Source organism: Betta splendens, chromosome 17 (genome assembly GCF_900634795.4).
Source record: "Betta splendens chromosome 17, fBetSpl5.4, whole genome shotgun sequence".
Taxonomy (NCBI): domain Eukaryota; kingdom Metazoa; phylum Chordata; class Actinopteri; order Anabantiformes; family Osphronemidae; genus Betta; species Betta splendens.
In genome coordinates this window covers 12,679,559-12,696,158 of record NC_040897.2, presented here as the reverse complement: position 1 = coordinate 12,696,158, position 16,600 = coordinate 12,679,559, and the positions used below count along the sequence as shown (strand labels likewise).

The 16,600-nt window shown below is 41.4% G+C and overlaps 2 protein-coding genes across 7 annotated transcripts; one reads left to right on the top strand and one right to left on the bottom strand.

Moving 5' to 3' along the window:
* The first annotated feature begins 621 nt into the window (after nt 1-621).
* fubp1 (far upstream element (FUSE) binding protein 1) lies at nt 622-9,678 on the top strand. 6 transcript variants are annotated; one of them, XM_029131533.3, is made up of 21 exons: nt 622-781; nt 1,182-1,305; nt 1,899-1,934; nt 2,023-2,059; nt 2,143-2,189; nt 2,276-2,347; nt 2,449-2,506; nt 2,619-2,781; nt 2,894-2,992; nt 3,097-3,192; nt 3,276-3,378; nt 3,609-3,848; nt 3,931-4,091; nt 4,185-4,336; nt 4,413-4,489; nt 4,620-4,745; nt 5,060-5,134; nt 5,566-5,628; nt 6,386-6,543; nt 8,552-8,596; nt 9,075-9,678. In XM_029131533.3, exons 1-21 carry the CDS (start codon nt 689-691, stop codon nt 9,096-9,098), a joined length of 2,049 nt encoding a protein of 682 aa, XP_028987366.1. In that variant the 5' UTR covers nt 622-688; the 3' UTR covers nt 9,099-9,678. The 6 variants fall into 6 exon arrangements, with proteins under 6 accessions (XP_028987366.1, XP_028987363.1, XP_028987364.1 ...); XM_029131530.3 differs by having other exon boundaries at nt 6,773-9,678; XM_029131531.3 differs by having other exon boundaries at nt 1,182-1,272; nt 6,386-9,678.
* Nucleotides 9,679-9,989: 311 nt separating this feature from the next.
* On the bottom strand, nt 9,990-16,540 carry miga1 (mitoguardin 1). The gene is made up of 16 exons (XM_029131535.3): nt 16,403-16,540; nt 15,513-15,670; nt 14,686-14,854; nt 14,336-14,454; nt 13,955-14,087; nt 13,661-13,797; nt 13,081-13,204; nt 12,830-12,930; nt 12,128-12,237; nt 11,923-11,995; nt 11,760-11,846; nt 11,587-11,685; nt 11,381-11,515; nt 11,152-11,205; nt 10,922-11,038; nt 9,990-10,791 (listed from the first exon to the last, which is right to left on the bottom strand). Exons 2-16 carry the CDS (start codon nt 15,609-15,611, stop codon nt 10,573-10,575), a joined length of 1,776 nt encoding a protein of 591 aa, XP_028987368.1. The 5' UTR covers nt 15,612-15,670; nt 16,403-16,540; the 3' UTR covers nt 9,990-10,572.
* Between the last annotated feature and the right edge of the window lie 60 nt (nt 16,541-16,600).

Below are 16,600 nucleotides of genomic sequence, written 5' to 3'. Positions count from 1 at the left end.
ATATATATATATATATATATATATATATATATATATATATATATATATATATATATATATATATATTGCCTCATATATAAGTGGGCATAAGTTCCAAAGAAATATACTTGTAAACACTGCTATTGATATCAGATTTTCTGATAAGTTGTCAAACAATAATACCACCTGATTTGACGACCAGGGTTTTATTGGATTATATATATATTTATTATATATATATATATATATATATATATATATAATATATATATATATATATATATATATATATATATATATATATATATATATATATATATATATATATATATATATATATATATTATATATGCAAATATAAAATATATAAAAAAATATAAAATTATATATGCAAAGAGGCTTCTATATATATATATATATATATATATAGAGCTCCTTTTGGTAAATTTCATTACTATCTTCTGTATAAATTACAAATGCAGGCTATAGATGAAAATTGAGAAATTGATGTTTGTTATGTAATACAATGTACATGTTTAATTTGAAAATCTATATCATTTAACTTTTAATTTTTTTATTCGTTGTAAAAAAATCACTATACAATTCTGGCAGTCGTTATCGCGACAGTTCACCTCGCGAGACTTTCTGTCAACTTCCCGTGAATGAAACCCGCCATCTTGTCGCGCCGAGCAGAAGAAGAGCACCAGATATGGCTGACTACAGCAGCGTGGCTCCCCCGTCCTCTAACGCCGGTGGCGGAATGAACGATGCTTTTAAAGATGCTCTTCAGCGAGCACGACAGGTAGGAAGATTGAAATGTCACCTCAGTAGACGACAATGGCAAATTTTGTTGGGAAATGATGAGTTTGTTCAATATCATGTGCAGTTAACATCACGGTAACGAGGTGGCTATGCTAAGCTAGTGACAAAAGCTACGCCACAAGACGGCGACTGTAAATATGAAAACAGGAACAGTTTAATACGAGTTCATGGTTGAATTTTGATCAACATGACGTTTATTTTAATGTATGCCTGTTTGGATAAGTAACAACTGAATATACGTTGCTTTCTTTGTTGGTCCAGACTTCCGGACAGAAAAGCAGCTAAGCTAGGCCGTACCCAGTCATTTACTTACTGAATAACGCTTTGCAATTAGCAAAAACCGTCATCTGAATTTCGTGTTTTACGTTTTTGATTTACAGATTGCAGCAAAGATTGGCGGTGATGGCGTTGCGGCACCCCCAACAAATGAATTTGGTTACGGAGGCCAGAAAAGGCCCCTGGAGGACGCTGGTGGGTATTTTCCCATGCCTAACCTGAATATCGGTCAGTGGCTCAAATCGATCCAATACAAGTCTTCATAGTCAATGCTTGTTTGTGTTTAGCAGCTTCTAAATTGTATTTGCCGAGAGTTGATCGTTGTCTACAACAATATTGTCTTTATGAGCGTGCATTTTCACCCATCCGACTAACATCATGTAAATTGCTTATAACCATGTGACAAGCTTGTTATTCCATGAATGTTTGCTTTACCTTTAACAGTATGTTGGTAATAGCATGCAATTACATTTTCAGTGCCTGTCTTTAGTTGTTTCAAGTCCGTGCCTGCTGATAATATGTATCATGTACTACATAAACTTAAACTTTTTTGGTGACTGCAGGTTCTTAGCAAATTGTTGCAATTGCTTTCAGTTTGTAGCTGAGAGCCATTCAAGTCATTCAAGTTTGACTTGCACCCATGTACAGATTAGTGTGTTAGATTGCAATGAGTCTGTAGAGGAAGTTGGTAAACTTGAATTACTTCAGAGGCTTTAGATGATATAGATATTTGAACATTTTTGTTAACCTAACTTCATATTTAGGTAACAATGTGATAGTGGGTATAATCACAGTCACTTATGATTAATATTTTGTCACAGACCAACCAGAGACAAAGAAAGTGGCTACAAATGATGGTAAGTTAGTTAAATGCTTTATATTTCTTGAGTACCATTGAAAAGGTTGTGCGAAATATATATTTATTTATGGCTTTCTTTATTGTAGCCTTTTCAGGAATGAGTGGAATGGGTGGTCCCTCAAGGTAGCTACACAATCTTCATTTAAATGTTTAACTGGAACATTTGTCCCCTTGAATCTCACTGATTCTATTACCGTCATCCCCAGGGCAGCGTCAGAAGAATTTAAGGTTCCAGATGGAATGGTTGGATTCAGTAAGTATTACTCAAGAGACCGAACATTCATAGCTTCAACTTTGTCAACAATAGATGTTTTTAAAGTAGTTTGTCTTCTCTTGTAGTTATTGGAAGAGGGGGTGAGCAAATTTCACGTCTTCAGCAGGAGTCTGGATGTAAAATTCAAATTGCACCTGGTAAGTTTTTCTTAAGATTTTCAAACATTGTGAAACAAAACATTTTGTGATTGTCTGTCAATGTTGTGGCATGTATAACAACGGCTTCTTTGCTACTGTAGACAGCGGAGGAATGCCGGACAGGTCGGTGACGTTAACAGGACCACCTGAATCGATCCAGTAAGTATTCTTTTTTTCTGAAATAGTCATGTCAGGGGTAGTTTTGTTTGGTGTACCAGAAGTACTTGTGGGCTGCTTTCCAAATGTGACGTTGTACCCATTCTCCTATTAGGACTGCAAAGAGGCTTCTTACAGAGATTGTTGAAAAGGGTAGACCCGCTCCGGCGTTTCACCACAACGATGGCCCCGGAATGACCGTTCAGGAGATTATGGTCCCTGCCTCTAAAGCGGGTCTTGTCATTGGGAAGGGGGGAGAAACCATCAAAAGCCTTCAGGTAGTTATGTAGGGACAGTGTTAAAAAAGAAAAAGCAGAAATGGCAGACTAATGAGACAATGTACACATGCTGAAGGGACTCATGATGTATTTGTTTGTTCTTTGATTGCAGGAAAGAGCTGGCGTAAAGATGGTCATGATCCAAGATGGACCCCAGAACACAGGCGCTGACAAGCCACTTCGCATTTCAGGAGAACCTTTTAAAGTTCAGGTGGGTTGCCTTGGATTTGGAGGTTCTTACATGTGGTTAAAAATTAGATGTCTCACTCGTTACTTATCCACAGGGAAAATAATGTGATGTATTTTCCTCTTCAGCAAGCTAAAGAGATGGTGATGGAGCTGATCAGAGATCAAGGCTTCAGGGAGCAGAGGGGCGAGTACGGTTCACGGATTGGAGGAGATAGCTTAGATGTAAGTGTCTGCATTCGTTTTCACTTCAGATTTGAATAGAAGACATCAAACGGTGTGTTTAATTTGGTCTTCTCATAATTTAGGTTCCTGTTCCACGATTTGCAGTAGGTATTGTCATAGGCAGAAATGGAGAGATGATCAAGAAAATACAGAATGACACAGGCGTCCGGATCCAATTCAAACCAGGTGAGTGATTAAAAGCTGCTTGGTTGAAACATATTTAAGTGCAGTTCCTTGAATTATGGTCAATGATGACAACATGCACCACGCTGAAGCGCTGATGTATAACTCCTAAACCAAAATGTATCTGAGACCTGAGAATGTACAAAAACTGTGTCAACTCCAAAATTGTGGATTGTAATAATTTAATATTTAACAAAATGTCTCTAGTTTCTAATCAAGTTTTCTTTTCTTAGACGATGGCAGCACACCAGATCGGATAGCACAGATTATGGGTCCACCTGATCAGGCTCAGCATGCAGCGGAAATCATATCGGACCTGTTGAGGAGTGTCCAGGCTGGTGGACCTCCAGGACACGGTGGTGGCAGAGGACGTGGTCGTGGGCAAGGCAACTGGAACATGGGCCCCCCTGGAGGCCTGCAGGAGTTTAGTTTCACTGTCCCGACAATGAAGACTGGCCTCATCATTGGGAAAGGCAAGTGGCAGTAATACCTAGCTAAACTCCACAAAATGCACCCAGGCAGATTATTCACAATAACATCAATTGTTGTATTCAGGTGGTGAGACAATCAAAGGGATCAGTCAACAGTCAGGAGCCCGGATTGAACTACAGCGGAATCCTCCACCTAATGCTGACCCAAACATCAAGATGTTCACCGTCAGAGGTTCTCCTCAGCAGATCGACTATGCCCGACAGCTGGTGGAGGAGAAAATTGGGGTGAGACACCAAATGTTTCATTATAACCCCTTTTTGTAGAGACACCTGTCTTTGTGTTTGTTTACTCTCCTGGATCTGTTGGTGTATTTTCAGGGACCAGTCACTCCTGTGGGTGGCCCACATGGCCCTCCTGGTCCACATGGAGGTCCAGGTCCACATGGTCCTCCTGGACCACCTGGGCCCCCCGGTGCCCCCATGGGTCCATATAACCCTGGACCATACAACCAGGGACCTCCAGGACCACAGTACGTTCAGTTATCTGTCAAAGTGTGTTGTAAGACACATGTATGGGCCTTAGAGGGTTTTCCTTTTCTCCTACAGTGGTCCTCCGGCGCCTTACCAGCCTCAGGGATGGGGCAATGGATACCCACATTGGCAGCAGGGACAACCAGACCCAAGTGAGTATTTAGTGATCATTATAGCAGTATTTTGTTTGGAGAGTATATGAAGCTTTGTTTTTTAGGGTTTAGTCATTGGTTATATTGTGGTAATAACTTTAAGTGGACATACTTGTCTGTCTTTGTGTAGATAAAGCAGCAGCTGATGCCAATGCCGCAGCGTGGGCAGCTTACTATGCTCAGTATGGGCAACAGCCGCAGGCGCCCATGACCCCAACGAGTGGAGCTCCTGGCACGACTCAAACAAATGGCCAAGGTAACTCCAGTGTTTCTCAAATAGCCATGTGCCTATGCTTCTAGGAGGAGCAGCTTATGTTAGAAAAGCAAAGCACAGTGAAGCTTTGTTAGCTTAGTGTCCTTTTTCTCAGGTTTCTTACAGAAAAGGTTGGTTTGGTTTCACCTTAAAATAACTTTGCTTTTCCACAACACTTTAAAAAAAACCTTTTTATATCACTCCAGGGACAGGATAGTATTCTTCCACTATCCCTAGGCTGACAGTCCGATCCAGGCAGGTGGAGGACAAACTGCTGAGATTGATTCACTAATTACAAGTACCGTTTTTTTTAACAGGTGACCCACAGGCTGCAGGTCAGAGTGGACAGGCAGATTACACCAAGGCCTGGGAGGAATATTACAAGAAAATGGGTATATGAATGTAGTTTCCGTGTACACCTTTTACCACAAACCAGTCTAAACAGCCACTGGGCATTCAGTCAGCTTCTTTTTCAGGTCTGGTTAGTTGTCACTAGCCCACTGTGGAGCATTTTCAGTGGGCCTGTACCTGGTTTGACATTTAAGCCTGTGCTGTTTAGACTGCAACAATGGAGTATTGGAGTACAGGACTGAGGTGTCAGCACAGAACCACCTTATGAGCATAGAGTGCCAAATTTATTTTAGGGCTTTATGACTATTGAATGTTCTGTGAATGTGTCTTTGTTACTGAATGTATAGTTAAATGATGCTACCTGTTTAATTTGTGGGTCATGAGTAATAAATGTTTGTTTTGTTGTTGTTGTTTTTTTTTTTTACTTTATTTGCTTTGTCATTTGACACAACTTTTTTCCTTTTCTTTGCAGGTCAACAGAGCCAACAACCTCAGGACTACACGAAAGCCTGGGAAGAGTATTACAAGAAACAAGGTGGGTAATAAATCTGCAGTCCAGACTTTAATGCATCGATCCCTGGGCATAATTAGGGTGGCTGTGTTATTTCAGCAGCTCTCTGTATGGTGTAGAGTCTCTGCTTTTCCAGCCGCCCAAGAGAAAGCGGAAGGTTTCTGACCTGCCACCCAGAGTTGTGGTGGCGGGTTCGTTCCCCTTCTTACATTCATCACTTTGAGAGAAGACAAATGCCAAAGCAGAAAGTGGTGAAAAATGCTGTGTATGACTTTATTGGACTAAATATGAGAGGGAGTGATGCCTAAAAATATGAAAGTATGAATTTTGGTTTATGCTACAATGAAATATTCAGCACTTTAGAAACAGTTGGTTTTATTTTTACATAATTACAAACAGATTTCTGTTAAATCCCAACGTTGTAAATTCAGCGCTGCTCAGTCAAGCTGAACATGAATGTTACCGTGTTCAACTGGTCAACAGCTGCTGCTTTTTCCTCCCTATGAGCTCAGGTGCTCTGGCACGTGGCAGCTGTGGCCGCGCCCGGATCTGATGGCACCAGGACTGCCATTAGCGGTCAGAAATACATGTACCAGCGTTCTAAGCTTAGATTTAGCATGCATATGCAATAGAAGATTGGATCTGTAATGAGTGGAGAGGGAAACTCTCAAAGGGGAAAAATTCAGGGCGTGGGTTGTTGAAAAAAGGCTGTCGCTCTCCCAGCTTTTCAAAACTATGGGCTTGGACTCGTTCTGAAACGGTCCTCTTGCTTGTGTTCCAGGTCAAGCGGCTCCTCAGGCCACTCCAGCAGCAGCAGCCTCGCAGCCAGGAGGACAGCCCGACTACAGCGCTGCCTGGGCAGAGTACTACCGTCAGCAGGCCGCTTACTACGGCACGTCCAACCCTCAGGCCATGGGTGCAGCACCACAAGCTCCTCAGGTACACTCGTGCTAAGAATCCGCCCGCCACATTCACTTATAGCCAGTTGTTTTGTACTGTAACCTGCTTCCTTCCTCAGGTTTTACAGGGCTCCGGTGGCTGCAGCAGTAACACATAACCAAAACACTCTTCCTCCCTGCACAGGTTTTAGCTTTTTATTTTGGGAAGCTGAGTCCACTGTTTCTGCTGTTAACATGCAACGTATCTTCTATGTATTTCTTCTGCACAGGGCCAGTAATGTGACGTGGACATAAAGTAAATGCTACATTGTCGAAACAAAATCCTTTGTTAAATGTTTGGATGCAGACGCCTTGATGAAGATCTTAAATTTCCTTGGTTTGAAAGTGTTTCACATAGATGGCAGATTTCCCGGCGAACACGTCCTCTTTCTTTTTGTTTTTTTTGTTGCTGTTTTTCTTTTCTTGTAAATGCTTTGTTTTTAGTAAGGTAATTATACATATGGTCATTCCAGCCCTGTATCTACATTAAATGTGGTTAGAACTCATGTTTATTAAACTGTAGACATTACCATGTAAATCATCTCAGTTTTAAAATGCTATTGCCTGTTGTGTTTTTGCAATAAAACAAACTGAAACCTCCTGTGTTGGTAAGTTGGGGTGGTCTGGAAGATAAGGGGTTGAATTTCTGTATGTTTTTATTTTTACCTGGGGCAGTAGGGGGGGGAGTTTGAGGTGCAGGCCATGTGTGGATGTAATTGTCCAAAAGGGTGGACTCAAGGTTGTCCTGTCTCTCTCCAACTGTCGATGAGGCTTCTAGATGTATTCTATACGTGCTGTGACTACACGGTTCAGACCAGCACCCCATTGTTGATAGCCTTTTAACACTTGCTGACACTATGACTCGAGCTCTAGACAGATGTTTGACAGGTTTGTGTATTGTGACTCTTGCATTAACTGCGTTGCTGCGGCTCTGATGTTTAAACCTTTTGCCTGGTTTGCTGACATTGTTGAGGTAGAATGCACTGTACTTTGCCTTGATAGACACTTCCTCCTCCACAGGCGAGTTTAGAAAAGCGGTAAGCAAGTACATATATTTTTCTCCTAAACATGTTGCTCAGAAAATGTGGTTTCAAGAAATGTTGCATTTTTAGTGCTCTCTATTTTTGTGCCGTTCTTTTTCCAGGACAGTAAAGATAAATGGCAACTGTATCGAAAATGCTTTGAAAAGTTTGTCTTGCCCGTTTCCAATTGTGAACTAACTCATGTATTTTTTTAAAGAATGTTTTTTTAATATAAAAACATTGCAAAATCGTTTTTTTGCTGTCCCCATTCTGTTAGTGTTTATCCAATATAAGAACATAGATGTTGTAGGGTCGGAGGTGGCTAAGCAGCCCTCGTCCTTCACTTGAGCCCTCCTGTAATGTAAGTACAAAACTGATTCTCTCTGAGAGACACTCGCCATTTTGATGCATTTATAAACTGCAAACGATGTAGTATTTTTGTCAAATATTGTCATTCCCCCCCTTCTTTCGGGTAAGTATGAAATGTTCTGAGGAGAGGCTTTAGTCATTTAGTCTCTGATTATTCTTGTACCACATGTTTCTGAGACCTTTTCCCTTGTGTGCCACTTGACTGCTTACTCTTCACAGTATGTTGATTCTTTGTAGTTTGATCTAGACTCTGTTGGTAGCATTTCAGTGCCAGTTGGATATTTCTGAATTGAGGGTTTGAATGTCAGCACTCTGTTAGGAACTGATTTAAGGATGTCCATATGGGTTTTTGTGCGTTTTTAAAGTTGCCCTGCAAAGAAAAGTGACATTTCTGCCACATGTTGCATAACTCCAGCGTAGCATGCTTAGGTTTCTGCTGATATCAATGTCCTATATGAGCATGTGGAATGATGGTAGAGGAAGTGTTTCTGACTAGTCCACTATTATATTTTGTCTATGGGCACTATTGTGAAAGGCTGTCAATTTAAATGGTCAAAAACAATCCTTGACTGCATTGTTCTCTGATGGCAAACAGTGCAATATATCTGATCTTTGCAGTGTCGTCCCAGACCTTGCACCTTAGGTTCTGCTGCAGTAACACAGGTAAGCGAAACCTAAGGAAACCAGTGTTTTGATTGTTCAGTGACATGATCCATATACATGCAAAAAAAATGCTTACCTGTGTTAACATGCCTCAATGCATTTATGCTGAGTCGTAAAGAAATGTCAAGGATATTTAAGTGTGACCAGCTCTTTAAGATCTGCTTTCATTATTGATTTGCATGACTTGTTCTATGAAATTTGACTTTTCAAGTGACTACCCATAAGTTGTGTAGGTTCTGAGAAAATTTTATGTGCTGATTACCTGATAGTCTTTTCTTTGCACCCTGGTAAGTGACAGCCACACTAGTATAACAAACTGCATGTAAACTTGTTGCCGTAAGTTAGCAATGTGCTCTTCTGATAGGTCAAACACATTGAAATTGCTGACTTTGATTGTTTGTGTCGTGGTGTGAATCTGCCCTCAAGTGCAGTGCAAATCTTTTATTGAAACGCTGCTGCCTTCACTTCTCGCTCACAGTGTTGGAGGATGCTGCAAGCTTAGGTCGTAGAGTCAGGCCCTGTCGTAGTTTGTCCCCCCAAAAGGAGGAATCCTTTGTCAGTCCCACTGCTGAACGTAGACCGTTCAAGAGCTCCAGTGATAAGGTAAAAAAATTAAAGCAACGCAATGAAATTGAAATTCTATGATTTCAAGTGTTGGTCAGAAACATGTTTTTTCCATCTCGGATTGACTGTTTTTTAATCATGATCGTGTGTTTAGTTGTTTGCTGGTTTCTGTTACGGCTTGTTTGACTTCATCACTAACTTGAACAGGAATGTGCTTTAGAAAGTTGGATGAGGACAGGAACTACTACTACTTTGACACGTGCACTGTTTTATAACTTTGGGGGTTGTGGTTTAAATTCACTCTGTAGTTGGTCACTGATCAATCTGTACATGGGAGTTGCTCAGTGTTTCAACACAGGTTGAGGGGTGTAGAAGACTAAACAAGGAGCATGCCTTCGAGGTAAAAAGGTTCCGTGTGCTGTGTATATTACCGAATCTATTGGGTTTTGTTTCTTAAATTCTCTGTTCTGAGTTTTGAAATGTGGCCATGTTCATTAATAAAGTTGTATTAAAAATCAGACCATGGGACTTGAAATTAATTTAATTACACCTCTCACACATCAAACTCTTCCAGTCTGCCACAGACAAGAGCTTTTGTAAGTTACTCATAGTTACTAACTTTGAGCCAAAATACTTTTAGCAATTACTAAAGATAAAGATACAATAAATGTGTTGGTTTAGGTTTCTTTAGGAAAAAGCAGCTGTGGTATTGTGTAACGTGCAAAATGAAGCTAATGGGATTAAGGCTCCTGGGAATAATATGATTCTTGGTGCCAAAAGCAATTCTTTTTTTTAGAATTATCAACACTTTTGTCACATGACAACACAATGTATTTAAAAAGTACATTTAATGGCTTTGCATTGCTGATGTGCCTTAAATGTTAATACATAATGAATCTGATTCATTACACAACGCTGGGCTTCTAATGTAAGACTGAAGCTGATCACAAATCCATTCACATCCACAGGCACCCCTACAGTTAAAAAAATAAAAGTAAACGCTGTATTTACGCTGTATAATACGTAAAATACACTTTTTCCACAGATGGCTCCTAAAGGCAGCAAATATGTCTTAATTTACACAATACCTTTAATACACGAGCATGTGAATTGGCTCACCAATTCTGATACAAAGATTATTGCTATGACTGTTTAGAATTAACTCACTTGATGGCACAGAGAAAAGCTGAGGACTACAGATGACTACACACATGAAGGCAGGCGGTGCAGTTTCTGGCTCCTCATACAGTAGTGAGGGCATATGACGTGATGGAAATGTGATAATAGATTTCTAATTAAGTTCTTTCCACTGCAAATCTAAGCAGATGTGTGCATTCACAGCCACCAACAGCTTTCTTTGGTCAATCAGTTTCCTTGCGTAGTGTTTCAGGCTCACTGTATTTTCCTAGCTCTCACTGTACCCGAGCCTCCAGCAGGCCCCTGGGAACCAGCTGGACCTGTGGGGAGCTGCAGCCGCTGAGGGCCCTCAACGAGTCGGCTCCCAGGTAGGCCAGCAGCAGTTCAGAGCGGCCGTGCAGCAGGTGGAGCATATCCTCTGCCAGAGTGTCCACTGAGCAGTAGCGCACCTTGTCCAGGTTGAAAACGTCTTTCAGAAAGTGCAGCACCTGGTCCTGAGAGAAAAATGCACATTTGATCAACAATACAAAGCTGGTACACAACTGGTCAGGTTGAGATGAGTTTCATTGGAGGGTGTTGACAGACAAAGTTCGCTCCTGATGTGGTTTTGATGAGGGCACTAACCTTGAAGAAGCAGCAGAGGTCGTGCAAGGAGCTTTTGGGCCCCAGGAAGCCCCAGGCCAGAACTGGGCTGATCTGCTCACACACCGCATAGAAATGAGCAATGAAGCCATCAGGCACCTGACACACAGAGTTGAAGTTATTGAAAGTGTAAGTCGCGTACAGGCCTGATTACTGTATGCAGGTAAAACGGACGGGTACAGCTGAGACATGTTTTGTTGTGGAACTCATACTTTCATGTGTCGCCTCTTCTGCTTCAGCACTGACCAGCAGCTTGATGCCACGGCCTGTGAAATACAGAGAGAAATCATATAAGGACTTAATAGTCTCAGTCTCAGGTAAATGTGGAAAGCACCAAACTTAATAATAATAAAAAACTAATAGATATGTTTTATGTCCTATCAAGTGCATGACACACAATATAATCATTACCAAACCTAAATAGTCAATCCCTTGACTCACTGTTTCCTTAAAGGAGCTGTTAAGCCAACGGTTGTTTATTACGTTCTGGATGGAGATTGGTGGATTCTCCAGGTCCTCAAACGAATCCATCAGGATGAAGTCCAGCACTATGTCATAGAAGTTCAAGTGCCTCACCTGATGAAGAAAACCAATGAGAGACACACACACTGGTGGAAGACAACTACTACTGTGGGGGGTCTTCTTACCCCTCGTGTAGCCAGCTCAACCTCTGTGTTTTCCCAGTGCTCCTTGTTCTCCAGAAACCAAATCATCTCTTCAAACACTTCCTCAAATCTCTTAGGGCTCTAGAAACAAAACAATGATGTAAGAACACAACGACCTCAGTGCAGACGTGTGTGAACTGTGGCTCTGAACTCACCTTCTGTGCTTTAACTATAATGGAGGAAAGGATTTTCTTTCCGGTGTCGCACAGAAACATCTGGGTCGTCCTCTCGCACAAAATAAGCTGAAGATGAATGATGTTAATGAAGTGAACTCTGTGAACGTATTGTATCGCTTTAACTGATCATGTTAGTCAGTACCTGACATGCTTGGCGCACACAGTGCAACTTGGCCAAGAAATCTAGGTCCCCAGCACACTCCAGCATTTCAGTCCTGCCAATGAAGATAACATCATAAAATGCCTGCACACATCACAGTTCTGTGCAGATAACAAGAATACAACACAAAGTTTATAATTGACACTCTAGGGATGGAAGGCTGATTAGGTTACATTAGAGGATTTACCGCAGCACCCTGCAGGAGATCGTGCCCTCCTCTGCCATCTCTAGCGCCTCCTCGTAGAAAGGGTGGTGGCCCATAGTGAAGACGCTCCTCAGCTCTCTCTGCTCCGACAGCTGACACACAGACACACACACAGATAGCAAAGTTGGAAAGCGCTGCTGTTTTTTTAAAGCTAAAAGACAGAGCTGAGCCTCTGTTTTCCAGGCAGAGCTCTCTCCATGTTGTCGATGAAGATTAACATATCTTTACATTTGAGGATACATCTATTTAATTGATGGGCCTAATTAAGATGCAAACTAACGAATGCTGTGTATTATACAATTTCTTTTGGACCCAAGAAACTTTTCTAAAATGTTATTTCAAAGAATTCTGCCTGTAGATACAGTAAATAAACCACTTTATTTATGTACTTTGATCTTCCTGTAGGTTCACTACCTGCTGTTTTCCACAGCAGTTTATCTGCTTTGCTCATTAACTCGCTGTGGGGGCTCGAGCTGTGCAGCACATGACCCACAAAGCTATTTGAACCAAATCCTGGGTACGAGCTGCACAACTGGTGCTTCAAACCGTTTCCCTTAAACTGTGACATTTGGAACAAACGTAGCAGCAAGACATGGAGAAGACACCCTCCAACCACAGAAAGGACAGCGTGGCACTAGAGCTAACGGCTAAAGCTAGCTTTGCATGGGAATCAGCTCCTCTTACCTCAGCAGCCGAAACAAAAGAGTCTGTAGAGGCGATGCTGATACTGTCTCTGATACAGGCCTCATCCAGCTCCTCTCTGGACCAGATGTCTGCCATTTTATCTGGGAACAAACATACTGTAACTCACTGTAGTTGCTTTGCATACACAAATGGCAACCCCAATCATACAGAAGCTGAACACAGAAATATAGTATGATTTCTGCTGGTCATGAAATATTACTAATATGAATATAATACTGTATCTGACTCACCCTGGCTGCTGCTGTGGGATGAAGGCTCTGACATTCCCAGTACTCCTTCGAACTCCTCCTGGAGGCGGTACGCTCTCTGCAGCAGCAACTTCAGCCTGTGGATGAACTCTGCGCTGATGACGTCCTGAACACAGAACATGCTTGTGCTATAAACTGTAGGAACAAAACCAGTCACCAAATCTGTGCTTCAGATCAGCATCACAGTTGGGTCCAGACCTTGATAGTGTTTTTTTGTGGTTGGGCGGCTTTTGAAACTTGAACAACCCACTTTGTGTACTCTCCCTAGATGCATCACATCATGGATGATCTGTGCAGCCTCACTAGTAATTTAAATCATGTTGTTTGTCACATCTTTGTCGTCTTCTATGTCTTGTTTTTTAGTATTCCCAATGTCGAGGATTTCCAGTGACCTGATTTATAATAAGCTCTATAAAAAGATACAGGCAGGGGAAATCTGGATGTCTGTTTGGGTGCGCAAGCTTATCTATTTGACCTGCACTAATCCAGAACCTTTTTAACCAGGTTACAGAACCAACAAATTAGTCTGTTACACAACCCAAACTCTGTTTTGTGTATTCACCTCCACGCTTTGCTCAGCGATTGCGTCTCTGGCTTCTGTTTTGACAAAGGCGCAGCTTGTATCGTCCTCTCCCTGTCTGCTCCTGAATGTCAGCGCCTCCTCCCACCGCAGGAGTGCCTCCTCAAATAAATCCATACCTGCAAACACAGAAACATAAATTGCGAATCTGCCAAAACAGTCAATAAATAGTACACAAAGCAGCCAAAAACAGATTCAGAGAGCTCAAGGATTTCAAGCAGTGAACATGCAGTTGGATCCTCAATACAAATACAGTAAGTGCATAGTGAAATCTACCCATTAGGTACAGGTTCTCCGGTGTGGTGATGGGTAAGTTGACAAGACTGCAGACATCAGCGTCTCCAGACACATCCCAACACGTGGATTCATTTGCACAGGTGCTGCTGGTTGATGAGTTCATGCTTTTAACCTGAAAGGCAACAGAAGAACAGAGTCACTGAAGAAGCGGCATCCAACTCCAACACAGGTTGACCCTAGTACTGCACATGTAGTTCAAAACTAGATAGACCTAGAAAATGTTGGCTGAAAAGCTGAGGCAATATACAAGAACTCCACAATAATGCACCTCTAGTATTTATTAGTCCAACTATTATTGCAATTTGCTGATTTTATAACAACTCCTTCAAATCAAATCATCAAACCGTGCCCTTGTCTTACCGAGGCCAGGCTGAGCAGGGACCCTGACAGTTTTCTGTAGTTTCCTGCGGTGCGCACCAGACCAGAGGAGCAGCCATTTTTTGAATTAAGTGAAAGGGTGATGTCTTGACTGGTGTTATCTGTGCACATAAAAATGAAAGTGTAGGAATAATGTTTAGTAGAAAGGCCATAAAACAGTGTTTGTGTGTATTTATATTTGTTGCTGAATCAGAATCAAATCACTTTTTGCAGTTCACAATAAAATAGAAGCAATCTAATTACATCAAACACTAGCGATACATTAAATTAAAAGCTCTGACCAGTTGAGTTTCTGGTTCATGGTAAAAGAAATAACAGTGTCAGTGTGTTACCGTTGTCGGCTGTGGAGGGAAACTCGAAGCCTGCAGGCTGCTGCCACTGGGCAGAGAGAGCCTTCTTCCTGCCTTTCCTCCTCTGAAAGCGGCGTGCAAGCAAGAGGAGCGACACGGCACCAAGGGCTGTGGCGGCCACCAGCTTCTTGGTGCCTGGGCTGACACTCACCTGAAGAACAGATAACAGGAAGCATAGACGCACACGAATTCAGACTGATAAACACCTATCAAGTAACTCCAACAAGCACAGTATTTAAACAAACATGTTTTGTTCCTGACAAGAGCACTAATGAGGATGGAGAACTCATAATGCAAGAGGGTGCTCGTGGTGCACAAATTACATCCAAACTGGTTTCCTTTCCAAAGCACACATTTTAAATAAGTAGATTTTTATAACAAGCATTTTGGTTGAATATTCATTTGGAAGCATGCATCCTTCAACCACCTTCTTACCTGTCATTAAGCCACTCTGCTGGCTTGGATCTCACTCGCCAAGTACTCAAACATGCTGTAGTACTTTACGTGTAAACAGACTCAGGTCACCTAATTGGCTTTACACTATGAATGGAGTTGTGCCAAGTTCAATTAGATCAAAGACTCAGACACCTCAAAGTACAAAACAGTTTTATTCAGATATGAAAATATCAGTCACACAGTTGGAAAGAAACAAAATTATTTTTAGAGCAGTACTAGTGATAATCACATCAAACAGAAAGAACAAAGGAGAAAATGTTTTGCAATACAGTTAAATGTGGGATGTATTCTGAACAATGCTGTCAACAATGAGGGTGTTGTTGAGTAAATCCTACCACTTTTTAGACACTTACCTGTACCAAAGATCCATAGATAGTAAGCGGTAGGTCAACCATGCGCAGGGCAACAGTCTTTACAGAGAACTGGGAGCTTGAGAGGGTCTCCTGTGTCATTTTGGCGTTCTATCCACGACTTGGCAGCTCATCCTGTCCTTATTACCATTCCACTGAAGCTGCAGGAGGGAGTGACATGCAAGGATTTAACCTTGGAGGCTTGAGAGGGGTTTATAACAACAATATTACATAAAACACTATGCTCAACAATCAACATCTTCAAAATTTAATTAAGATTAATAAGGTAAGGAAATAAGGGTTTATCACATGAAACAAATGCATTTAATTTAATGAAATTTAATGAAAACTCCTTATACAACAAATAAATGACAGACAGGTGGTTCCCTATTTGTACTTATCATGATCACCACAGGTATGATGGTGGTTTACCATTAGTAAAACAACCAGTAACAAGTGTAACACATTTCCCATGTCACTGTTGTAGTTGAATAATGAGTATATTATAATAATGTTCTGTTTCTATAATCGATTAACAGATTAATAGCCTTCAGCGTACTTCCAATATTCTGGTACTGATAACTGTATAAATACATGATAACAGAGTGTCAAACACTCAATGATTCAATTTAGTTTTGCGATATTTAAGCCGAAGTGTATTGTAAGTTGTAAAAAGTATAGCGCTGAGGTATTAACTGTTTTATGATTCAAACTTCTGTCCGTTTTCTCGTTTAGCCAGAGCTCTCAGCTGCATGCCCACAAGCTGGCGGCTAGCTTAGCCGAGCAGGCTAATGCCGGCTAGCACTGTCTCAACAGAAGGTCGAAGATGTTAAATTAATTTAACTGAAACGCAAAGTCGTCTGTCTTTCAACTAAACATATGAGCAGTGTTACCGGTTCATTTATTGGTTGTTCCCTTCTCTCCCCGCTGTTTTCCGGGCCCTCCGGTGACCTCGGCGCTACTATCTGAAGGACTTGGGCAGCTGCACGGTTCCATCCAGCGTGAATTTCAAAATAAAAGCATGCTCCTGGCTCTCGTAGAGGTTTTGCACCCCCTCTCGGTTATATTAATTATTACAACAACATCCGTTT